Raw genomic sequence first — 26,985 nt, 5'->3', positions numbered from 1 at the left:
GACATCTGTTCACATTGGATCAAAGAGGTTGTCAGTGACATCTATTCAGATTGGATCAAATGGGTTGTCAGTGACATCTATTCAGATTGGATCAAATGGGTTGTCAGTGACATCTATTCAGATTGGATCAAATGGGTTGTCAGAGACATCTATTCAGATTGGATCAAATGGGTTGTCAGTGACATCTATTCACATTGGATCAAATGGGTTGTCAGTGACATCTATTCAGATTGGATCAAATGGGTTGTCAGAGACATCTATTCAGATTGGATCAAATGGGTTGTCAGTGACATCTATTCACATTGGATCAAATGGGTTGTCAGAGACATCTATTCAGATTGGATCAAATGGGTTGTCAGTGACATTTATTCACATTGGATCAAATGGGTTGTCAGAGACATCTATTCAGATTGTATCAAATGGGTTGTCAGTGACATCTATTCAGATTGGATCAAATGGGTTGTCAGTGACATCTATTCAGATTGGATCAAATGGGTTGTCAGCGACATCTATTCAGATTGGATCAAATGGGTTGTCAGTGACATCTATTCAGATTGGATCAAATGGGTTGTCAGTGACATCTATTCAGATTGGATCAAATGGGTTGTCAGTGACATCTATTCAGATTGGATCAAATGGGTTGTCAGAGACATCTATTCAGATTGGATCAAATGGGTTGTCAGTGACATTTATTCACATTGGATCAAATGGGTTGTCAGAGACATCTATTCAGATTGTATCAAATGGGTTGTCAGTGACATCTATTCAGATTGGATCAAATGGGTTGTCAGTGACATCTATTCAGATTGGATCAAATGGGTTGTCAGTGACATCTATTCAGATTGGATCAAATGGGTTGTCAGTGACATCTATTCACATTGGATAAAATGGGTTGTCAGAGACATTTATTCAGATTGGATCAAAGAGGTTGTCAGTGACATCTATTCAGATTGGATCAAATGGGTTGTCAGTGTCATCTATTCAGATTGGATCAAAGAGGTTGTCAGCGACATCTACTCAGATTGGATCAAATGGGTTGTCAGTGACATCTATTCAGATTGGATCAAAGATGCTGTCGGTGACATCTACTCAGATTGGACACAAAATGTTACCTTCTGCACCAGGTGGAGCTGATTGTCTGACTGGAGTTGACTCCGTTGGTCTGCCACTGCTGGGTTTGCCACCAGGAGGCGCCTTTGACTCGCGCCTCTCGGTACCGAGGTGTTCCAGCATGTGTATACGAGGAGGGGAGCTGAGGTGAGTGCCCTGTGATCAAACAGTTGTATATCATCACTGACAACCTGATAATAAAACCTATACCACATTCAATTAAAAGTCAGTCATTTATTTTGAACTCTTTGAACGTATAACGCATGTTTGACTTCAGATCTTAGAAGTTTATCACATTGGTTAAAATAATGAGCATGGGCAAAGGCAAATAAACTAAGAATCATAATTAGGGCAAATTCATACCCATGATCATCAGATTCTGGTACACCTAAGGGAAGCAACTCTGCACAGCAAATTCGCATTCAGGGTGACACATGCCACCTAACTTTTATAAAAGGAACAAAATGATGCATGATGTTAAAATGTCTAGCCCAGAGAATTAGAGATCTTTGTTTGTTTGTTTGTTGTTTAATGCCGCACCCAGCAATATTCCAGCTACATGGCGGCGGTCTGTAAATAATCGGGTCTGGACCAGACAATCCAGTGATTGACATCATGAGCAACGATCCATGCAATTGGAATACGATGACATGCATCAACCAAGTCAGCAGGCCTGACCACCTGATCCCGTTAGTCGCCTCTTACAACAAACATAGTCACTTTTTACGGCAAGCATGGGTTCTTTAAATCCTACTTACCAGATTGCCTCCCATGATGGGAATGGACATGGAGCTGGGTGGGGGGATGCTGCCGTGGCCGGACGCTGCCTGACTCTGTCCGGGGGAGCTGTGCAGCAGGGGGTCATGGCCTGGGGAGGAGTGCAGCAGGGGGGCGGAGGTCCGTCCTGGGGGTGAGGACTGGGGTGCTAGGGCTTGGGGTGGACTAGAGGCGGGCCTTGTTGGAGGCTGGGCTGTTGGGCGGGTCGAGGGTGGGGCTGGTCCCACCAGGGCGGCGCCAGGGGGTGCAAACTGCTGGGCGTACATCGTTGGCTGCGGCATCTGGGGAGGGAAAGAAAACTGCATGGATCTTCACATGACATACATCTCAGCCTGACATGGGTCTCTAGATTATATGGGCATCCAAATTACATGGATATCCACACCACATGGGCATTAAATTACATGGGCATCCACATTACATGGATATCCACATCACATGGGCATCCACATTACATGGGCATCCAAATTACATGGGCATCCACATTACATTGATGTCCACATCACATGGGCATCCACATTACATTGATGTCCACATCACATGGGCATCCACATTACATGGGCATCCACATTACAAGGGCATCCACATTACATTGATGTCCACATCACATGGGCATCCACATTACATTGATGTCCACATCACATGGGCATCCATATCACATGGGCATCCACATTACATGGGCATCCACATTACAAGGGCATCCACATTACATGGGCATCCACATTACATTGATGTCCACATCACATGGGCATCCACATCACATGGGCATCCACATTACAAGGGCATCCACATTACATGGGCATCCATATTACATGGGCATCCACATTACATGGGTCTTCATATTACATGAGTCTTCACACTACATGGACCTGACAGACCGCCTCTGTGGGAAGAGCTTCCGCCTGGAGAAGGTCGAGGTGGTTCAATCCCCGGCCTCATCAAAAGATGTCAAAAGATGGTACTTGCTGTTACCCTGCCTGGCTCTCGGCATTAAGGGGCTAAAACATGGACTGGTCGACTTGGAGTCAGTATACCTGAGGTATTCATGTTAAACTGCAGCATGACATCTCATGCACGCATGCACGCATGCACGCATGCACACATGTCGCTATACAATTGCAACAACCTTGAACTCAACGATAAACGCCATTCCACCACACCTCATAATGGACACAAGATTCATGTTTTTCTGTGTTGAATGAGCGAGTGAATGTATAATATCACAGTCAGCTACACCATCCACACCATCAAGGTGACACACAATCTGCCTCCACACAGTTTCTGACTGACTAACAACAAGCAGCAGAATGAAAGAGGTGAGGTGAAATTGGGTTTAACGTCGCGTCCAAGATTATTGCACTTATATAGCGACGTGCATGCACGTGTATGTGTGTGTGTGGCTGCTTGTACTAGTCCGGACTGATGCCGATTTATAGTGCTAGCTCACTGAGATACCATGCCGCAGTTTAACATGAATACCCCACTCAGACACAGTATACTGACTCCGAGCCGACCAGTCCTTGTTTTAGCCCCTTAATGCCGAGCGCCAGACAGGGTAACAACAAGTACAATCTTTTAACGTCTTTTTGTATGACGCGGCCCGGGATCGAACCCTGGACCTTCCGCTCTCCGGGCGTACGCTCTACCACAAGACCACGGAGGCGGTCCAGAATGAAAGAGACCACATGTGTCTGTTCTGCTGTACATACCACCGGTGGTTGTCTGTACGTGGGTGCAGCCCCAGCCCCTGACCCAGCGCCGACTCCAGCCTGTGTCCCCATCCCTGAGGCCCCGGCATGGTCAGGGGGCATCGTCTGGACATACGCTGACTGCATGGCAAGCGTCTCCTTCAAGTTGTTCACTTCTTGTCTGATTCGCCAGAGTTCATCATCAAACCCAGGTCCAACTGACATGGAAGGTAATGCAATAATTAATAAATGGATATGACATGAACATCGTGACAGACATAAGTGAAGGAAATGAGAGGGGGCTGACTAATGCCACAGTACATTTTAGCAATATCATGGCAGTCTGTAATTGAGTGTGGGCCAGGCAAACCAGTGGTTGATATCAGGGACAGTGTGGAGGGCACCTACCTCCCTCAGGGACAGACAGTGTGGAGGGTCACCTACCTCCCTCAGGGACAGACAATGTGGAGGGCACCTACCTCCCTCAGGGACAGACAATGTGGAGGGCACCTACCTCCCTAAGGGACAGATAGTGTGGAGGGCACCTACCTCCCTCAGGGACAGACAGTTTGGAGGTCACCTACCTCCCTCAGGGACAGACAGTGTGGAGGGCACCTACCTCCCTCAGGGACAGACAGCGTGGAGGGCACCTACCTCCCTCAGGGACAGATTGTGTGGAGGGCACGTACCTCCCTCAGGGACAGACAGTGTGGAGGGTCACATACCTCCTTCAGAGACAGACAGGGTGGAGGGCACGTACCTCCCTCAGGGACAGACAGTGTGGAGGGTCACCTACCTCCTTCAGATACAGACAGAGTGGAGGGCACCTACCTCCCTCGGCGACAGACAGTGTGGAGGGACCCTACCTCCCTCAGGGACAGACAGTGTGGAGGGTCAACTACCTCCCTCAGGGACAGACAGTTTGGAGGGTCACCTACCTCCCTCGGGGACAGACAGTGTAGAGGGTCACCTACCTCCCTAAGGGACAGACAGAGTGGAGGGCACCTACCTCCCTCAGGGACAGACAGTGTGGAGGGCACCTACCTCCCTCAGGGACAGACAGTGTGGAGGGCACCTACATCCCTCAGGGACAGACAGTGTGGAGGGCACATACCTCCCTCAGGGACAGACAATGTGGAGGGCACGTACCTCCCTCAGGGACAGACAGTGTGGAGGGTCACCTACCTCCCTCAGGGACAGACAGTGTGGAGGGCACCTACCTCCCTCAGGGACAGACAGTGTGGAGGGCACCTACCTCCCTCAGGGACAGACAGTGTGGAGGGCACCTACCTCCCTCAGGGACAGACAGTGTGGAGGGCACCTACCTCCCTCAGGGACAGACAGTGTGGAGGGTCACCTATCTCCCTAAGGGACAGACAGTGTGGAGGGCACGTACCTCCCTCAGGGACCGACAGTGTGGAGGGCATCTACCTCCTTTAGAGACAGACAGTGTGGAGGGTCACCTACCTCCCTCAGGGACAGATTGTGTGGAGGGCACGTACCTCCCTCAGGGACAGACAGTGTGGAGGGTCACATACCTCCTTCAGAGACAGACAGAGTGGAGGGCACGTACCTCCCTCAGGGACAGACAGTGTGGAGGGTCACCTACCTCCTTCAGATACAGACAGAGTGGAGGGCACCTACCTCCCTCGGCGACAGACAGTGTGGAGGGACCCTACCTCCCTCAGGGACAGACAGTGTGGAGGGTCAACTACCTCCCTCAGGAACAGACAGTGTGGAGGGTCAACTACCTCCCTCAGGGACAGACAGTTTGGAGGGTCACCTACCTCCCTCGGGGACAGACAGTGTAGAGGGTCACCTACCTCCCTAAGGGACAGACAGTGTAGAGGGACCCTACCTCCCTCAGGGACAGACAGTGTGGAGGGCACCTACCTCCCTCAGGGACAGACAGTGTGGAGGGCACCTACCTCCCTCAGGGACAGACAGTGTGGAGGGCACCTACCTCCCTCAGGGACAGACAGAGTGGAGGGCACCTACCTCCCTCAGGGACAGACAATGTGGAGGGCATCTACCTCCCTCAGGGACAGACAGTGTGGGGGGCACATACCTCCCTCAGGGACAGACAGTGTGGAGGGCATCTACCTCCCCCAAGGGACAGACAGTGTGGGGGGCACGTACCTCCCTCAGGGACAGACAGTGTAGTGGGCACATACCTCCCTCAGGGACAGACAGTGTGGGGGGCACGTACCTCCCTCGGGGACAGACAGTGTGGGGGGCACGTACCTCCCTCAGGGACAGACAGTGTAGAGGGCAAGTACCTCCCTCAGGGACAGACAGTGTGGGGGGCACGTACCTCCCTCAGGAACAGACAGTGTGGGGGGCATGTACCTCCCTCAGGGACAGACAGTGTGGGGGGCACCTACCTCCCTCGGGTCCCTGTTGGGCCAGGTAGTCCAGCATCTGATTCAGGTTCTCCATCTCCTCTTTCTGGGCATCCAGGATGTCATACAGCCGCGTCAACTCCTCCTCCTGGGCAACTGGAGCACAGAAAACATTAAAGTGAATGAGTGGGCGAGTTGGTGGTTGGATGAGTTGATGGGAGAGTGGGTAGATCGGTGGTGGGTGTTTGAGTGAACGAGCCAGACTGTGTGTGAGTGATTTTGGATTGATAATTGCTTGACATTGTTTTACAGACTATAAAGTTAGTTGGACGCCATGCTCTTAGTCAGATTATCAGAAAACACAGTTTTTGCTTGTTTCTATTCTTACACCAGGTTATTTTGTGCATCATTTGTAGACAATAGGACACTCAATAGGAAAATATTGAAATGGCAGATATATGGCAGTTTTGCCTCGGTCAGCCTACCCATAAACCTATAATGAAACCAGTGTCACCTCATCTACGTGCAGTGCTACACCCAATACCTACCCATCATCTGGTTGGACATGTCGGCCTCCTGCATGTCCTCCTGCATCTGCCCCTCCCGCGACTCCAGCAGCCCCTGCAGGTGGTCCGCGGACAGCTGAGCCTGGTCAAGGTCATCCGCGATCACCTGAATGCGAGCCTCCTGCTTCTCCTGCAACAGTGATGCCACTTCAAGGTCAATGAAACTCCAAGATGATACCTGTCTGGATGAAGGTGCAGATGGCCCAGTTGTCTCAGGCGCCACAATTTGTTGTGCAGAGTTGCCTCCCTTAGGCATGTCAGGAACCTATGTCGCACTCAGCAATATTTCAGCTTTATGACTGCAGTTTGTAAATCATCAATTCTCGACCAGACAATCCAGTGATTGATATCATGAACGTCAATCCACGCAATTGGTATACGATGACATGCATCAACCAAGTCAGAGAACCTGACGACAATTCCGTTTGTCGCCCCTTATGACAAGCATGGGTTGCTGAAGACCTATTCTACCCCGGATCTTCACAGGTACAGCAGTGAGACAAACATTAAGACAAGAACATCCAATTTCTTGCCTATATCAAAGCCTAGTTTCTACCATCTCCCCGAGGCAAGCGTGTCCACTAGCCTATATCAAAGCCTAGTTTCTACCATCTACCCGAGGCAAGCGTGTCCACTAGCCTATATCAAAGCCTAGTTTCTACCATCTACCAGAGGCAAGCGTGTCCACTAGCCTGTACCAAAGCCTAGTTTCTACCATCTCCCCGAGGCAAGCGTGTCCACTAGCCTATATCAAAGCCTTGTTTCTACCATCTACCCGAGGCAAGCGTGTCCACTAGCCTATATCAAAGCCTAGTTTCTACCATCTACCAGAGGCAAGCGTGTCCACTAGCCTATGCCAAAGCCTAGTTTCTACCATCTCCCCGAGGCAAGCGTGTCCACTAGCCTATATCAAAGCCTAGTTTCTACCATCTACCAGAGGCAAGCGTGTCCAATAGCCTATATCAAAGCCTAGTTTCTACCATCTCCCCGAGGCAAGCGTGTCCACTAGCCTATATCAAAGCCTAGTTTCTACCATCTCCCCGAGGCAAGCGTGTCCACTAGCCTATATCAAAGCCTAGTTTCTACCATCTCCCCGAGGCAAGCGTGTCCACTAGCCTATATCAAAGCCTAGTTTCTACCATCTCCCCGAGGCAAGTGTGTCCACTAGCCTATATCAAAGCCTAGTTTCCACCATCTCCCCGAGGCAAGGGTGTCCACTAGCCTATATCAAAGCCTAGTTTCTACCATCTACCAGAGGCAAGCGTGTCCACTAGCCTATATCAAAGCCTAGTTTCTACCATCTACCAGAGGCAAGCGTGTCCACTAGCCTATACCAAAGCCTAGTTTCTACCATCTCCCCGAGGCAAGGGTGTCCACTAGCCTATACCAAAGCCTAGTTTCTACCATCTACCAGAGGCAAGCGTGTCCACTAGCCTATATCAAAGCCTAGTTTCTACCATCTACCAGAGGCAAGCGTGTCATCTAGCCTATGCCAAAGCCTAGTTTCTACCATCTCCCTGAGGCAAGCGTGTCCACTAGCCTATATCAAAGCCTAGTTTCTACCATCTACCAGAGGCAAGCGTGTCCAATAGCCTATATCAAAGCCTAGTTTCTACCATCTCCCCGAGGCAAGCGTGTCCACTAGCCTATACCAAAGGCTAGTTTCTACCATCTACCAGAGGCAAGCGTGTCCACTAGCCTATATCAAAGCCTAGTTTCTACCATCTACCAGAGGCAAGCGTGTCCAATAGCCTATACCAAAGCCTAGTTTCTACCATCTCCCCGAGGCAAGCGTGTCCACTAGCCTATATCAAAGCCTAGTTTCTACCATCTACCAGAGGCAAGCGTGTCCAATAGCCTATATCAAAGCCTAGTTTCTACCATCTCCCCGAGGAAAGTGTGTCCACTAGCCTATATCAAAGCCTAGTTTCTACCATCTCCCCGAGGCAAGCGTGTCCACTAGCCTATATCAAAGCCTAGTTTCTACCATCTCCCCGAGGCAAGCGTGTCCACTAGCCTATATCAAAGCCTAGTTTCTACCATCTCCCCGAGGCAAGGGTGTCCACTAGCCTATACCAAAGCCTAGTTTTTACCATCTCCCCGAGGCAAGCGTGTCCACTAGCCTATATCAAAGCCTAGTTTCTACCATCTCCCCGAGACAAGCGTGTCCACTAGCCTATATCAAAGCCTAGTTTCTACCATCTACCAGAGGCAAGCGTGTCCACTAGCCTATACCAAAGCCTAGTTTCTACCATCTCCCCGAGGCAAGGGTGTCCACTAGCCTATACCAAAGCCTAGTTTTTACCATCTCCCCGCGGCAAGCGTGTCCACTAGCCTATATCAAAGCCTAGTTTCTACCAACTACCCGAGGCAAGTACGTCCACTTGCCTATATCAAAGCCTAGTTTCTACCATCTCCCCGAGGCAAGCATGTCCACTAGCCTATATCAGGACCTAGTTTCTACCATCTCCCCGAGACAAGCGTGTCCACTTGCCTATATCAAAGCCTAGTTTCTACCATCTCCCCGAGGCAAGCGTGTCCACTTGCCTATATCAAAGCCTAGTTTCTACCATCTACCAGAGGCAAGCGTGTCATCTAGCCTATATCAGGACCTAGTTTCTACCATCTCCCCGAGACAAGCGTGTCCACTTGCCTATATCAAAGCCTAGTTTCTACCAACTACCCGAGGCAAGCGTGTCCACTAGCCTATATCAAAGCCTAGTTTCTACCAACTACCCAAGGCAAGTACGTCCACTTGCCTATATCAAAGCCTAGTTTCTACCATCTCCCCGAGACAAGCGTGTCCACTAGCCTATATCAAAGCCTAGTTTCTACCAACTACCCGAGGCAAGCGTGTCCACTAGCCTATATCAAAGCCTAGTTTCTACCAACTACCCGAGGCAAGTACGTCCACTTGCCTATATCAAAGCCTAGTTTCTACCATCTACCCGAGGCAAGCGTGTCCACTAGCCTATACCAAAGCCTAGTTTCTACCATCTCCCCGAGGCAAGGGTGTCCACTAGCCTATACCAAAGCCTAGTTTTTACCATCTCCCCGAGGCAAGCGTGTCCACTAGCCTATATCAAAGCCTAGTTTCTACCATCTCCCCGAGGCAAGCGTGTCCACTTGCCTATATCAAAGCCTAGTTTCTACCATCTCCCCGAGGCAAGCATGTCCACTAGCCTATATCAGGACCTAGTTTCTACCATCTCCCCGAGACAAGCGTGTCCACTTGCCTATATCAAAGCCTAGTTTCTACCATCTCCCCGAGGCAAGCGTGTCCACTTGCCTATATCAAAGCCTAGTTTCTACCATCTCCCCGAGGCAAGCGTGTCATCTAGCCTATATCAGGACCTAGTTTCTACCATCTCCCCGAGACAAGCGTGTCCACTTGCCTATATCAAAGCCTAGTTTCTACCAACTACCCGAGGCAAGCGTGTCCACTAGCCTATATCAAAGCCTAGTTTCTACCAACTACCCGAGGCAAGTACGTCCACTTGCCTATATCAAAGCCTAGTTTCTACCATCTCCCCGAGACAAGCGTGTCCACTAGCCTATATCAAAGCCTAGTTTCTACCAACTACCCGAGGCAAGCGTGTCCACTAGCCTATATCAAAGCCTAGTTTCTACCAACTACCCGAGGCAAGTACGTCCACTTGCCTATATCAAAGCCTAGTTTCTACCATCTACCCGAGGCAAGCGTGTCCACTAGCCTATACCAAAGCCTAGTTTCTACCATCTCCCCGAGGCAAGGGTGTCCACTAGCCTATACCAAAGCCTAGTTTTTACCATCTCCCCGAGGCAAGCGTGTCCACTAGCCTATATCAAAGCCTACCATCTCCCCGAGGCAAGCGTGTCCACTTGCCTATATCAAAGCCTAGTTTCTACCATCTCCCCGAGGCAAGCATGTCCACTAGCCTATATCAGGACCTAGTTTCTACCATCTCCCCGAGACAAGCGTGTCCACTTGCCTATATCAAAGCCTAGTTTCTACCATCTCCCCGAGGCAAGCGTGTCCACTAGCCTATATCAAAGCCTAGTTTCTACCAACTACCCGAGGCAAGTACGTCCACTTGCCTATATCAAAGCCTAGTTTCTACCATCTCCCCGAGGCAAGCGTGTCCACTTGCCTATATCAAAGCCTAGTTTCTACCCTTGCCACATCAAGGCCACTTTTCTTGGTTCGACCCTGGCGCCACCCCGTGTAGATCATGAGTTGTGTCCCTTGTAATGAAAAGGCGATATCCAATCAGATCACTGTTCTTATCTTGTATAGCTTCACAAAGATGGAGACTACTAGGCAAGCGTTGGGAGGTTTAAAAGATGAAAAAGATGCGTCACCAAAGACAGGCAACGGTAAATCACTTTCATACGAAGGTGTACCAGTCATGGATGTTGATTTTGTGAAACGTTCCCTGATTGGACTATCCATATGTGCGATAGTCCAATCATATTTAGCACAGGAAAGTGGGCTTGATGTGGCAAGGGTGGAAACAAAACTTTGCTAAAAAGGCTAGTGGACGCTCTTGGAAGAGCATCTTCTCACCCTGATCAGCTCTGCCTCCTGCCTCTGTTTCTCCAGCTCTTTCTCAAACTCTTCCTCGCGCTGCTGCATCTCCTCGGTCAGCAGAGCGATCTCATTCTCAGCGTCCAGCACCTTCAGGGAGAGAGGTGGGCAGAGAGAACATTACAACTGAAGTCAGTTCTCACCCAACTGCTGGAACAACAATCCTGCTTCCCAGGTTCAGTAAACACCATTTACACTGTGTAACTAAGATGGAGGCAGATATCAAAGTCACAAAAAGTCGGGGCCTCAAAACTGAGTCACAACAATCCGGTTTTATCGCATTAACTTCATCTGTAACAGACCCCTCATACTAGCATCCTCTCGCCAGCTGCTGTGTATCAAACTATACAGTAAATTATGGTTATAACAAACTCAAAGGGACTACCGATTTGAATTGGTTGTAACCGTAGTTCGTTCCAAGCATATGTATGGCATATATACAGCAAATGGTTGGTTGGTTTGTTGTTTAATGCCGCACTCAGCAATATTCCAGCTATATGACGGCGGTCTGTAAATAATTGAGTCTGGACCAGACAATCCAGTGATTAATATCATGAGCATCGATCTACGCAATTGTGATCGGTGACATGCATCAACCAAGTCAGCGAGCCTGACCACCCGATCCCGCTAGGCACCTTTTACAACAAGCATAGTCACCTTTTACGGGTCTTAAAGGGTCTACAGCAAATGGACGCGAGCATTGTGGAAACACTGCATTCACGCTGAAACACATGCTCTCAGCTCCACACATTCATAAGTGAGTGAGTTTGGTTTTCAACACTTTGAGCAATATTCCAGCAATATCACGACGGGGGACTCCAAAAATGGGCTTCACACATTGTATCCACATTGTAAAATTCATCATGTGACAATATCAACTGTATTGCAGAAAGACAATGTGGTGTTTCAGGTTCCTAAGAAATATCGGTGTACATGCAATTAGCTCCCTGTAGAATGCTTCATGTGATTGGTGCATTAACAATTTGCTCTCCTTGATATTTTATACATGTAAATAATTTGTGAGGAAAATGTCAAAAATCGTAATTTGGGGAGGATAAGTGTAATAGGGTAATTTTTGCCTCAAAAGCACAATGATTGGAAACGCTAAAAGCGTAATGGTTGGCAGCTCTGTATCTGGTAGAGAGAGTCGCCAAACTTGCAAATATATTGACCGAGGTAAACCCTGACTAGGTAAACGACTGACACCTGTAACCCATGTTGGACACTCACCCTCCTCTCACTCTCCTCCTCCTGGTTCCTCATGTTCCTCCTCAGCTCCATCAGTTCCCGCTGGAGTTCATCGTACAACGCCTTCTCCTCTGAGTTGAGGGATGAGGCCCTGTCCGAGTCGGAGCTTGGTGCATACGTAATACGTGTCCTTGGACGCTCCTGACAAAAGACAACAGGTGTTACTTCATCACATGCAGTTTAGGAGGTTGAATAAAAAAACAGCATTATAGTTCAACATGAAAATGGCTTGCATCCTTTGGAAGGGTGATGAAATATAAGCAGATAAGGAAAGGCATTTGAGGAGTACATGACAACATTTGTCCTGTTTACCTTGATGAGGCAGACAGTGAACAACTACCCCGGGCCCCCTGATCAACTTTCTCCTACCTGTCTGCCCCAGACCCCCTGGTCAACATTCTCCTACCTGTCTGCCCCAGACCCCCTGAGTCAACATTCTCCTACCTGTCTGCCCCAGACCCCCTGGTCAACATTCCCCTACCTGTCTGCCCCAGACCCCCTGAGTCAACATTCTCCCACCTGTCTGCCCCAGACCCCCTGGTCAACATTCTCCTACCTGTCTGCCCCAGACCCCCTGAGTCAACATTCCCCTACCTGTCTGCCCCAGACCCCCTGAGTCAACATTCTCCTACCTGTCTGCCCCAGACCCCCTGGTCAACATTCTCCTACCTGTCTGCCCCAGACTCCTTGAGTCAACATTCTCCTACCTGTCTGCCCCAGACCCCCTGGTCAACATTCTCCTACCTGTCTGCCCCAGACCCCCTGGTCAACATTCTCCTACCTGTCTGCCCCAGACTCCTTGAGTCAACATTCTCCTACCTGTCTGCCCCAGACCCCCTGAGTCAACATTCCCCTACCTGTCTGCCCCAGAACCCCTGAGTCAACATTCTCCTACCTGTCTGCCCCAGACTCCTTGAGTCAAGATTCTCCTACCTGTCTGCCCCAGACCCCCTGGTCAACATTCTCCTACCTGTCTGCCCTAGACCCCCTGAGTCAACATTCCCCTACCTGTCTGCCCCAGACCCCCTGAGTCAACATTCTCCTACCTGTCTGCCCCAGACCCCCTGGTCAACATTCCCCTACCTGTCTGCCCCAGACCCCCTGAGTCAACATTCTCCCACCTGTCTGCCCCAGACCCCCTGGTCAACATTCCCCTACCTGTCTGCCCCAGACCCCCTGGTCAACATTCTCCTACCTGTCTGCCCCAGAACCCCTGAGTCAACATTCTCCCACCTGTCTGCCCCAGACCCCCAGGGTCAACATTCTCCTACCTGTCTGCCCCAGAACCCCTGAGTCAACATTCTCCCACCTGTCTGCCCCAGACCCCCAGGGTCAACATTCTCCTACCTGTCTGCCCCAGAACCCCTGAGTCAACATTCTCCCACCTGTCTGCCCCAGACCCCCTGATCAACTTTCTCCCCCAGACCCCCTGAGTCAACATTCTCCTACCTGTCTGCCCCAGACCCCCTGAGTCAACATTCCCCTACCTGTCTGCCCCAGACCCCCTGAGTCAACATTCTCCCACCTGTCTGCCCCAGACTCCTTGAGTCAAGATTCTCCTACCTGTCTGCCCCAGACCCCGAGTCAACATTCTCCTACCTGTCTGCCCCAGACCCCCTGGTCAACATTCCCCTACCTGTCTGCCCCAGACCCCCTGGTCAACATTCTCCTACCTGTCTGCCCCAGACCCCCTGGTCAACATTCTCCTACCTGTCTGCCCCAGACCCCCTGGTCAACATTCTCCTACCTGTCTGCCCCAGACTCCTTGAGTCAAGATTCTCCTACCTGTCTGCCCCAGACCCCCTGGTCAACATTCTCCTACCTGTCTGCCCCAGACTCCTTGAGTCAACATTCTCCTACCTGTCTGCCCCAGACTCCTTGAGTCAAGATTCTCCTACCTGTCTGCCCCAGACCCCGAGTCAACATTCTCCTACCTGTCTGCCCCAGACCCCCTGGTCAACATTCTCCTACCTGTCTGCCCCAGACTCCTTGAGTCAACATTCTCCTACCTGTCTGCCCCAGACCCCCTGAGTCAACATTCCCCTACCTGTCTGCCCCAGACCCCCTGAGTCAACATTCTCCTACCTGTCTGCCCCAGACCCCGAGTCAACATTCTCCTACCTGTCTGCCCCAGACCCCCTGGTCAACATTCTCCTACCTGTCTGCCCCAGACTCCTTGAGTCAACATTCTCCTACCTGTCTGCCCCAGACCCCCTGGTCAACATTCTCCTACCTGTCTGCCCCAGACCCCCTGAGTCAACATTCCCCTACCTGTCTGCCCCAGACCCCCTGAGTCAACATTCCCCTACCTGTCTGCCCCAGACCCCCTGGTCAACATTCTCCTACCTGTCTGCCCCAGACTCCTTGAGTCAACATTCTCCTACCTGTCTGCCCCAGACCCCCTGGGTCAACATTCCCCTACCTGTCTGCCCCAGACCCCCTGGTCAACATTCCCCTACCTGTCTGCCCCAGACCCCCTGGTCAACATTCTCCCACCTGTCTGCCCCAGACTCCCTGAGTCAACATTCTCCCACCTGTCTGCCCCAGACCCCCAGGGTCAACATTCTCCCACCTGTCTGCCCCAGACCCCCTGGTCAACATTCCCCTACCTGTCGAGCTCTGTTCTCAGCATCTTGCAGAGCTTTCTTTAGCCTTCGAATTTCCTCCTCGAGTCTGCTGATCTCTGCCTCCTCATTCTTCCTGTCTGACCTTTGCATCTTGGAACAAACAAAACATAACACTCACACTTCACCAAGTTCTCTGGCTGACGTAGGGCTTCCTCAACACACAAGTACTATCAGCTGTTTAATATCATCTCAACAGGTTCACAAATTCTGTTTGTTTGTTTGTTGTTTAAGTTGCACTCAGCAATATTCCAGCTATATGACGGCGGTCTGTTAACAATCAAGTGTGGATCAGACAGTCCAGTGATTGACATCATGAGCATCGATCCACGCAATTGGGATACGATGACATGCATCAATCAAGTCAGCGAGTCTGACCACCCGACCCCGTTAATCACCTCTTATGTCAACATGGTCAAGCATAGTCGCCTTTTACAACAAGCTGCTGAAGAACTATTCTACCCAAGATCTTCACAGTTTCACAAATTCTGAAAACAGTACATCACTGAATATGATATCTCTATCCAATGTCTTGTTTACATAAATGTCTGTAAACATGGTAAACTCTAAACTCCCTGATGTTATTTTTCTGCAACATTTGCATGAAACTAAATACTGTACTTCCCTGGCATTTTCTCATCAGTCAACTGCTATATTTTCCTAACATCAAGATTTATTCAAAGATTTGTTTCACTGCTTCTGTATTTAAGCCACTCAATGCCACATAGTACCGAGCCTGACCACCCTATCCCGTTAGTACCATTTGTAGGGTTATTTTGTATGAAAAGTTTTATTGTCACCATCTTCTCTGGGTCTTTCTTCTCCCCTCTCTTAGCAAGGTCGGCCTCTGTCCTCTTCAGGTTTTCCTTGAGAGTCTGCACCTCCACAGAGGCCTGCAACATGGACACCATCCTGCTTAAACCTGCCTCCGACACCCACCACACTCATCTGCTACAAACACCTTCTACAGATGCTGGCAACATGGACACCATCCTGCTTAAACCTGCCTCCGACACCCACCACACACATCTGCTACAAACACCTTCTACAGATGCCGGCAACAAGGACACCATCCTGCTTACACCTGCCTCCGACACACACCACACACATCTACTACAAACACCTTCTACAGATGCCGGCAACATGGACACCATCCTGCTTACACCTGCCTCCGACACCCACCACACACATCTGCTACAAACACCTTCTACAGATGCCGGCAACAAGGACACCATCCTGCTTACACCTGCCTCCGAAACCCACCAGACACATCTACTACAAACACCTTCTACAGATGCTGGCATCATGGACACCATCCTGCTTAAACCTGCCTCCGAAACCCACCACACACATCTGCTACAAACACCTTCTACAGATGCCAGCAACATGGACACCATCCTGCTTACACCTGCCTCCGACACCCACCACACACATCTGCTACAAACACCTTCTACAGATGCCGGCAACATGGACACCATCCTGCTTTAACCTGCCTCCGACACCCACCACACTCATCTGCTACAAACACCTTCTACAGATGCCGGCAACATGGACACAATCCTGCTTAAACCTGCCTCCTACACACACCACACACATCTGCTACAAACACCTTCTACAGATGCCGGCAACATGGACACCATCCTGCTTAAACCTGCCTCCGACACCCACTACACTCATCTGCTACAAACACCTTCTACAGATGCCGGCAACATGGACACCATCCTGCTTACACCTGCCTCCGACACCCACCACACACATCTGCTACAAACACCTTCTACAGATGCCGGCAACATGGACACCATCCTGCTTAAACCTGCCTCAGACACCCACCACACTCATCTGCTACAAACACCTTCTACAGATGCCGGCAACATGGACACCATCCTGCTTAAACCTGCCTCCGACACCCACCACACACATCTGCTACAAACACCTTCTACAGATGCCGGCAACATGGACACCATCCTGCTTACACCTGCCTCCGACACCCACCACACTTATCTGCTACAAACACCTTCTACAGATGCCGGCAACATGGACACCATCCTGCTTAAACCTGCCTCCGACACCCACCACACACATCTACTACAAACACCTTCTAAAGATGCCGGCAACATGGACACCATCCTGCTTACACCTGCCTCCGACACCCACCACACACATCTACTACAAACACCTTCTAAAGATGCCGGCAACATGGACACCATCCTGCTTAAACCTGCCTCCGACACCCACCACACACATCTACTACAAACACCTTCTAAAGATGCCGGCAACATGGACACCATCCTGCTTAATCCTGCCTCCGACACCCACCACACATCTGCTACTGAATCCTGCTACAAACACTGGATTCTGACATTGGCTTACAGCTGATAGAGAACCCTGTCAAACAGAACTGGTCTGATATTGGTGCCTGTTACAACTGCCTGACATAAATTCTTGCTACCGATGCCTGAAATAGATGTCTGATACAGATCCCTGTGTCCAATGACACACCAATATCCCACCTATATGATGGCGGTCAGTAAATAATCAAGTCTGGAACAGACAATCCAGTGATTGACATCATGAGCATCGATCAACACAGTCTGGGTACGATGACATGCATCAACCAAGTCAGTGAGCCTGACCACCCGATCCTGTTAGTCGCATCTTACGACAAGCATAGTCGCCTCTTACGGCAAGCGTGGGTTGCTGAAGACCTATTCTAACCGGGATCTTCACAGTATGAAAACACTTGTATTTGGATTTGGTAGCTCAGTAACAATAAATCCTGCTGACCTTCTGGATGTTCTTGCGGGCCTCTTCCACCTCCCGGCCGCTCTTGTTTAGCTTGTCCTGGACGTAGTGGTGCAGGTCGTGGAAGGTCTTCCCAAGGACATCCTCACTGCCCTGTGGGGGGAGGGGACCCTGCCAGGACATGAGCACGTGGGTCAGTCACTGAATGTTGGTTTATGCCATACCTGCACTAGCCCAGCCATTTCATGGTTGTCTGTATTTGTTTTTTTAACACCACACTCAGCAATATCCCAGCTGTATGATATAAACATATTTATTTCCATAAAGTGGAGGGATTGGCAAACAAGCAGATTTGGCTTATCTGAATGCCTCTCCCAGCTATATGACGGCGGTCTGTAAATAATCGAGTCTGGATCTCATCATGAGCATGAGCATCGATCCACGCCATTGGGATACAATGACATGCATCAACCAAGTCAGCGAGCCTGACCATCCGATCCCATTAGTCGCCTCTTACGACAAGCATAGTCGCCTTTTACAGCAAGTATGGGTTGCTGAAGACCTATTCTAACCCGGACCTTCACGGGTCTTGATGCCTTGGTGATACGGTTGTGTGAAAGGGGTGGGGGTGATGTGTTGACTCATTCACTCCATACAAACCTTGCCAGCTCTAAAGTTGTAAGTGAGGTCCTTCAGCCTCTTCTTGAGGTCACTGGGCCTGAAGCTGTCCTTGGTGTCAGCAGTACTCTGCTTCCTGGCCTCCGACAGCTGGTCCCGCAGGGAGTCATTCAAACCCTGGACACACAGATCATCAGGTACACACAGACCATCAGGTAAACACAGGCCATCAGGTACACACAGACCATTAGGTACACACTGACGGTCAGGTACACACAGACCATCAGGTACACACAGACCATCAGGTACACACAAACCATCAGGTAAACAAAGACCATCAGGTACACATAGACCTTCAGGTACACACAGATCATCAGGTACACATAGATCATCAGGTACACATAGACCATAAGGTACACACAGACCATCATGTACACACAGACCATCAGGTACACACAGACCATCAGGTACACACAGACCATCACGTACACACAGACCATCGGGTACACAGCTCTAATTAGTCAATTACCATTACACAATTCATCTTGAAATGCATACAGATATGCATAAAAACTACACAAAAAAAACATAGTTAAATTAACCAATGCGTAAAATTAACCAATGTTGCCTTTTCAACATGATTTGTAAAATGACAGGGAAAGAGGGGAAGTCCCTGCACCGACCTTGGCAGCCTCCAGCTGGGCCTCCATCCTCCTCAGGTCCTCCAAGCCTCGGCCTCCATCCTTCTGTTGCCGCGCCAGCTGCTCCGCTCTCCCTCGCTCCACCTGCAGCTGCTTCTCCAGGTTCTTCCTCTCTGTCTGAGAGCATACCGATGTAGTTACATACAGAGTTACATACAGACGTAGTTACATACAGACTTACATACAGACATTATTACATACAGACGTAGTTACATACAGAGTTACATAGAGACGTAGTTACATACAGAGTTACATACAGATGTAGTTACATACAGAGTTACATACCGATGTAGTTACATACAGAGTTACATACAGATGTAGTTACATACAGAGTTACATACAGATGTAGTTACATACAGATGTAGTTACATACAGACGTAGTTACATACAGAGTTACATACCGATGTAGTTACATACAGAGTTACATACCGATGTAGTTACATACAGAGTTACATACCGATGTAGTTACATACAGAGTTACATACAGATGTAGTTACATACAGAGTTACATACAGACGTAGTTACATACAGATGTAGTTACATACAGAGTTACATACAGATGTAGTTACATACAGAGTTACATACAGATGTAGTTACATATAGATGTAGTTACATACAGAGTTACATACAGATGTAGTTACATACAGATGTAGTTACATACAGAGTTACATACAGATGTAGTTACATATAGATGTAGTTACATACAGACGTAGTTACATAAAGACGTAGTTACATACAGATGTAGTTACATACAGAGTTACATAAAGACGTAGTTACATACAGAGTTACATACAGATGTAGTTACATACAGAGTTACATACAGATGTAGTTACATACAGAGTTACATACAGATGTAGTTACATACAGATGTAGTTACATACAGACGTAGTTACATACAGAGTTACATACCGATGTAGTTACATACAGAGTTACATACCGATGTAGTTACATACAGAGTTACATACCGATGTAGTTACATACAGAGTTACATACAGATGTAGTTACATACAGAGTTACATACAGACGTAGTTACATACAGATGTAGTTACATACAGAGTTACATACAGATGTAGTTACATACAGATGTAGTTACATACAGAGTTACATACAGATGTAGTTACATATAGATGTAGTTACATACAGAGTTACATACAGATGTAGTTACATACAGATGTAGTTACATACAGAGTTACATACAGATGTAGTTACATATAGATGTAGTTACATACAGACGTAGTTACATAAAGACGTAGTTACATACAGATGTAGTTACATACAGAGTTACATAAAGACGTAGTTACATACAGAGTTACATACAGATGTAGTTACATACAGAGTTACATACAGATGTAGTTACATATAGATGTAGTTACATACAGACGTAGTTACATACAGAGTTACATACAGATGTAGTTACATACAGAGTTACATACAGATGTAGTTACATACAGAGTTACATACAGATGTAGTTACATACAGAGTTACATACAGATGTAGTTACATACAGAGTTACATACAGATGTAGTTACATACAGACTTACATACAGACGTAGTTACATACAGAGTTACATACAGACGTAGTTACATACCGATGTAGTTACATACAGAGTTACATACAGACGTAGTTACATACAAACTTACATACAGACGTAGTTACATACAGAGTTACATACAGACGTAGTTACATACCGATGTAGTTACATACAGACTTACATACAGACGTAGTTACATACAGACGTAGTTACATACAGACTTACATACAGACGTAGTTACACACAGACATAATTACATACAGACGTAGTTACATACAGAGTTACATACAGACGTAGTTACATACAGATGTAGTTACATACAGACATAATTACATACAGATGTAGTTACATACAGAGTTACATACAGATGTAGTTACATACAGATGTAGTTACATACAGACGTAGTTACATACAGAGTTACATACCGATGTAGTTACATACAGAGTTACATACCGATGTAGTTACATACAGAGTTACATACCGATGTAGTTACATACAGAGTTACATACAGATGTAGTTACATACAGAGTTACATACAGACGTAGTTACATACAGATGTAGTTACATACAGAGTTACATACAGATGTAGTTACATACAGATGTAGTTACATACAGAGTTACATACAGATGTAGTTACATATAGATGTAGTTACATACAGACGTAGTTACATACAGACGTAGATACATACAGATGTAGTTACATACAGAGTTACATAAAGACGTAGTTACATACAGAGTTACATACAGATGTAGTTACATACAGATGTAGTTACATACAGAGTTACATAAAGACGTAGTTACATACAGATGTAGTTACATACAGAGTTACATACAGATGTAGTTACATACAGACTTACATACAGATGTAGTTACATACAGAGTTACATAAAGACGTAGTTACATACAGATGTAGTTACATACAGAGTTACATACAGATGTAGTTACATACAGACTTACATACAGACGTAGTTACATACAGAGTTACATACAGACGTAGTTACATACCGATGTAGTTACATACAGAGTTACATACAGACGTAGTTACATACAAACTTACATACAGACGTAGTTACATACAGAGTTACATACAGACGTAGTTACATACCGATGTAGTTACATACAGACTTACATACAGACGTAGTTACATACAGAGTTTCATACAGACGTAGTTACATACAGACTTACATACAGACGTAGTTACACACAGACATAATTACATACAGACGTAGTTACATACAGAGTTACATACAGACGTACAGTGATCGCTCGCTATTGCGCTCTTCGATAAAGCGCTACTTCGGTTATTACGCGCGGTAACGCATGGCTCCCAAAATTTATGTACACTTTTAATACTGAGAGTTTTACACAGACATGATTGTATTGTTGTTCGTTGTTTATTTGCACATAACGCTTCTCATTGCATAATCAACGGTTTATCGCTGAATGGAGTTCTAATAATCTGTTTGAAAATATCCGCGGCAAGTCCCGGAAATACGATTGTTCAACTAGTTAACTTTTCACACTATACATCCTTTGATCTTAGAAGCGCATGCATGCAATAAAAGAGAACCACAAGTGAAGTTTATATTCTTAATTAGTGGGCAATCCAATTTAAGGCTAAACTGTCACACAAATGTAGTTGCTGTCACAACACGGCGGTCATTCATTTCGTAATCGCGCTTTCGTAACATCGCCTGTTTTTTCCCCGTAGTTATAACAAGCGATTTCATTGGATTAAAATTTGTTTCTAATGACGCTTTCTTGCCGAAATCTGCTACAAGTTTCGTGATTGGTCAATTTTGAGCACGTGACCTCAGGCAGCCAATCAAGCTTTGATACAAAGCTCGTGTTTGATAAATTTCAGAAGTTAGCGAAAGATTTTTTGTTAAATCGTGTTATTCTGAACGTTTTAAGCAGGAAATCACGATATATATTAAAAATATGGAACTTCGCGAATGTATCGTGCTAGGTTACGAGCTGTGACAAAGATTTTTCATGCATATATTTTTGCATTAAACGTTGTGTCCGAGCCGAGAATTCAAGGCGACGAAAGCCGAGATGTCATTTGACTTACATTACACGCGATCGCACAAAACGATGGAAATAATAACTTAGATGTAAGTTTGATTACTTTTAGATATATTTTTGTTGATTTTATTTATCACTTTGTATAATATATTTAAAGATTTGCTTAAAATAGTCTATATTTTGCTCTTTGACATGTTCGATGCGGACCCGTTGTCGAAATGTGTGTCCGAGAATTTTATTTTCAATAACATCGCGGGAAATAGTGAATAATTTTTTAATTTATTGATAAAAAATGATAAATTAGAATGGAATACGTATTTCAGACATTGTGAAATATGACAGATTTAATAAATGAATGATATTACAGGTAGATCTAGGTCCATAAAAATATATACTATTTTGACGTGACGTGAGATAAACACATAGGCCTATTGATGATTTGAGATTTGCCGAGCGCGCTCCCCCGCCTCGGCTTCGGTTAAACGGCTCATCGTCTATAACGCCCACCAATTATTTGGACCCCATTGGTAGCGCAATAGCGAGCGATCACTGTAGTTACATACAGATGTAGTTACATACAGACATAATTACATACAGATGTAGTTACATACAGATGTAGTTACATACAGACGTAATTACATACAGATGTAGTTACATACAGAGTTACATACAGACGTAGTTACATACAGACATAATTACATACAGAGTTACATACAGACGTAGTTACATACAGACATAATTACATACAGACGTAGTTACATACAGACATTATTACATACAGACTTACATACAGACGTAGTTACATACAGACTTACATACAGACATTATTACATACAGACTTACAGACATTACATACATACTTACATACAGACATTATTACATACAGACTTACATACATACATACAGACTTAATTACATACAGACTTACATACATACATACATTCATACATACATACATACATACATACATACATACATACATACATACATACATACATACATAATTACATACAGACTTACTACAGATGTAATTATATACAGACTTACTACAGATGTAATTATATACAGGCTTACTACAGATGTAATTATATACAGACTTACTACAGATGTAATTATATACAGACTTACTACAGATGTAATTATATACAGACTTACTACAGATGTAATTATATACAGACTTACTACAGATGTAATTATATACAGACTTACTACAGATGTAATTACTTACAGACTTACTACAGATGTAATTACATACAAACTTACATACAGACGAAATTACATACCGACTTGCATGAAAACGATTATAGAAACTTACAGAATTACATACAGACATTATTACATACAGACTTACATTTAGACTTACATACCGACTTACACATAAAAACTTTAATACAAACGACATATAAATACAAACTAACATATAAGCTACATATAATCATCATTACAAACTAACATACAAACATACAGACTTCAAAAGAAACATATCAACTTCAAAACATACACACAAATATACATCCAAACTTATGTAGAGAGGAACATTTGAATACAAACTTATTTATTATTTTTCAGACAATCTCACCAACAAACATCAAGGTACCTGGGATCGTTTTTCAGTGTCATTGAGACTTCTGCGCAGGTTACGAGCCTCCATCTCAGCATGTTCCAGCCTGTCCTGTAGCTCGGGGTCCAGCTGCCGGCTCCGGTGCAGCTGGTCGTTCAGCGACTTGTTGAGGTCGTGTGCCTGCTGCAGCTGCTGCTCCGTGTCCCCCAGGCGCTGCAGGGAGAGGATGGGTGAGTGAGGGAGTTGAGTCTAGCGTTTATGTTTGTTTGTTTGTCGACTAACGGGATCGGGTGGTCAGACTCGCTGACTTGGTTTGAAGCATGTCATCGATCCAATTTGCGTGGATCAATGCTCATGATGTTAATCACTGGATTGTCTGGTCCAGACTTGATTATTTACAGACTGCCGTTATATATCTGGAATATTGCTGTGTGCGGCGTTAAACAACAACCAATCAAAACAAATCATTAACTGAAGCAACACCTAATGGGAGATGTGCAGACTAGAAAAATGACTAGTCAGGTACTTCATCAACAGCTGACAAACACACGACACACATAAGTTTCAAAGTTAATACTGCCGATTAACATACATGCTTGAGGGCAACAAAATTATATGTTTCCACTTGTCTGCAGAGCTCCAGATAAGCTGTGTATCTGCATAAAATACGCTTCAGAAATACAGAAATACGCAGTAAAATAAAATCCAAGCGTATCAAAAAGGCAACGAACATTACAGATAAGCTGCAAAAATAAAACTTGTGCGTATCATCTAAATATTGTAAAGTAAACCTGCGTATTCGATTAGCAAATCAGCAACTTATTTTGAAATTATTAACGGGCATTCCGTCAACCAGTTACATCACGATCATTTGCCATCACACTTTCTCGTGGAAGTATCGTGGTATTTTGGAGTCCTATAAAGCTCTCGAACCCACACGACACCAGTTTGCAGGGACTAGATGACTAGATGAATAGTGTGTCTAAATATTTAACTTAATTACCCACATGTGTAAAACCTAGTGGGTAACAGATAGAATAACAGATACCCAATGATTTTAAAATGCATGGGTAAAATACCCACAACAACAAAAGCTTATCTGGAGCTCTGTGTCAGGCACTTAATTTTCACGGCACTTTATTTTCAGGGGTCAGACAAGTCTGGCGTGCTAATTAAACACTGCTATGAGCCAGTAAAGATCAGGGCAAGACAAGGCCTTCATCCCAACATCCAAGGATTTGTCAACAAAGTGTCATTGGTTGGGAAATTTGGAAAAAATGTTCCTGTAAAATCATTTGAATTTTTTCATACATCCAGAGGTAATCTAAAGGTGAATTCAATGCAATGACATGTTGAATTCAATACAATGATATGTTGAATTCAATGCAATATGTTGAATTCAATGCAATGATATGTTGAATTCAATGCAATGATATGTTGAATTCAATGCAATGATATGTTGAATTCAATGCAATGATATGTTGAATTCAATCCAATATGTTGAATTCAATGCAATGATATGTTGAATTCAATGCAATGATATGTTGAATTCAATGCAATGATATGTTGAATTCAATGCAATGATATGTTGAATTCAATGCAATGATGGGAACTGAGCTGCAAATGCAGAGGTATAACATACAAAGTTAAACCTATCTTCTACCTGACATGGGATATCTTTAATTTCAATTTGGGATTTATCAACCTTTGCTGCAGACCTTGAGCCGGATATCAACCTCAGGTGATTTAGATCAATCCCAGTAATCAGCTGATCCTGGCAGCAAAAGGGACACAACTCTGCACAGAGAACTGCAGTGTCTTTGTTCTTTGTGACTGCGTCAAAAGCCAACAAGAGCCAGCGCGCATGTATTGTTTTAGCGGAAGTACTCTACTCAGCGCTAATAAGCGGTGCTATTTGGTGTGTGATTGGATTAATGTAAGGTTGGATTAAGGTGAGGATTCTCCTGTAAACAGAGGACATTTTCTACATAATAATGATGATGATGATGATGATACTCAATACATATATAAATCCAGTGATGCTTGAGAGCAGGGGATGTCGCATTCATATTGAGTCGCATTTTTTACAAGGGCCCAGCGGTCGCATTCTTTTGGAGACTCATAAATTTCATGATTTAGAGTACTAGATCCTGTTTCTAGTTCAATGAAAGGCAGTTATTTCTGAAATAAGTAAAGCCTTTGAACACATCAGAAAAAAGCCACTATTCTAGTGTCATTTGTCAGCAACTTTATGAGTGAGTGTGTGCTCACTCTCTAACATTCCTGTAATGATATCCACATGTAAGATGATCAAAGACAGCCATTGTTTATTGTTTTTAAACCTTTGAAAAATAGACATCTCCTTATCTACATAATGTCATCATGTATTAGTAGAGTACAAAATAACTGTAATACGTACATGAATACCCCATGTTAACAATGGACTGGCAAATTCAAGGCCTTTCCTATTCTGTGCAAACCTTGACTTTCAAAACCCAAAGTCAATTTCTCAAAGCCTTCTTCAGAAACCCTCAAAGCATTAGGTCGTACCTTATATTGTCTATTGTAAATCCTTGATCATTACGACCGTGCTATTCTCCAGGAATTTCTCACACCGTTATGACCATTGTCTGACAATGTCCTGGTTTATTTTCATGGGCTTAACGACAGAGTTCATGATTAGCCCCTAACACTATTCTCAGTGCCAAACATTGCAGGCTAGCTATGAAACATGCATTCAGCTTATCAGAGGTTATCTGCCCCTTTGTGTAGCTCTCCTGACAAAGAGGTTGATAAATGCTGATGGGTCAAGGTCATATGATAACATAATGTAGGTTCGCAGTAAATGGCTCTTCAATCAAAAGGTCAAGGGCCCAGGATT

General features: G+C 45.8%; 1 protein-coding gene across 5 annotated transcripts in view; it reads right to left on the bottom strand.

The window, feature by feature from the left end:
- Window positions 1-26,985, bottom strand: part of LOC124144629 (centriolin-like) — a 120,618-nt gene that overhangs the window by 65,483 nt on the left and 28,150 nt on the right. For all 5 annotated transcript variants that reach the window (XM_048389941.1, XM_048389942.1, XM_048389944.1 and 2 more), the window contains exons 13-25: window positions 24,141-24,317; window positions 18,966-19,100; window positions 18,325-18,459; window positions 17,707-17,835; window positions 15,723-15,815; window positions 14,908-15,015; window positions 12,281-12,439; window positions 11,030-11,140; window positions 6,466-6,613; window positions 5,960-6,073; window positions 3,597-3,793; window positions 1,869-2,168; window positions 1,113-1,266 (exon numbers count right to left, since the gene is read on the bottom strand). In XM_048389941.1, the coding sequence (XP_048245898.1) occupies window positions 1,113-1,266; window positions 1,869-2,168; window positions 3,597-3,793; window positions 5,960-6,073; window positions 6,466-6,613; window positions 11,030-11,140; window positions 12,281-12,439; window positions 14,908-15,015; window positions 15,723-15,815; window positions 17,707-17,835; window positions 18,325-18,459; window positions 18,966-19,100; window positions 24,141-24,317 (1,960 nt within the window). The remainder of the gene's footprint in view (window positions 1-1,112; window positions 1,267-1,868; window positions 2,169-3,596; window positions 3,794-5,959; window positions 6,074-6,465; window positions 6,614-11,029; window positions 11,141-12,280; window positions 12,440-14,907; window positions 15,016-15,722; window positions 15,816-17,706; window positions 17,836-18,324; window positions 18,460-18,965; window positions 19,101-24,140; window positions 24,318-26,985) is intronic.

Source organism: Haliotis rufescens, unplaced genomic scaffold, assembly GCF_023055435.1.
Source record: "Haliotis rufescens isolate VD_foot unplaced genomic scaffold, xgHalRufe1.0.p SCAF_8, whole genome shotgun sequence".
NCBI lineage: Eukaryota > Metazoa > Mollusca > Gastropoda > Lepetellida > Haliotidae > Haliotis > Haliotis rufescens.
Note: the sequence above shows the minus strand (reverse complement) of the source record. Positions and strands in the feature narration are given on the sequence as shown.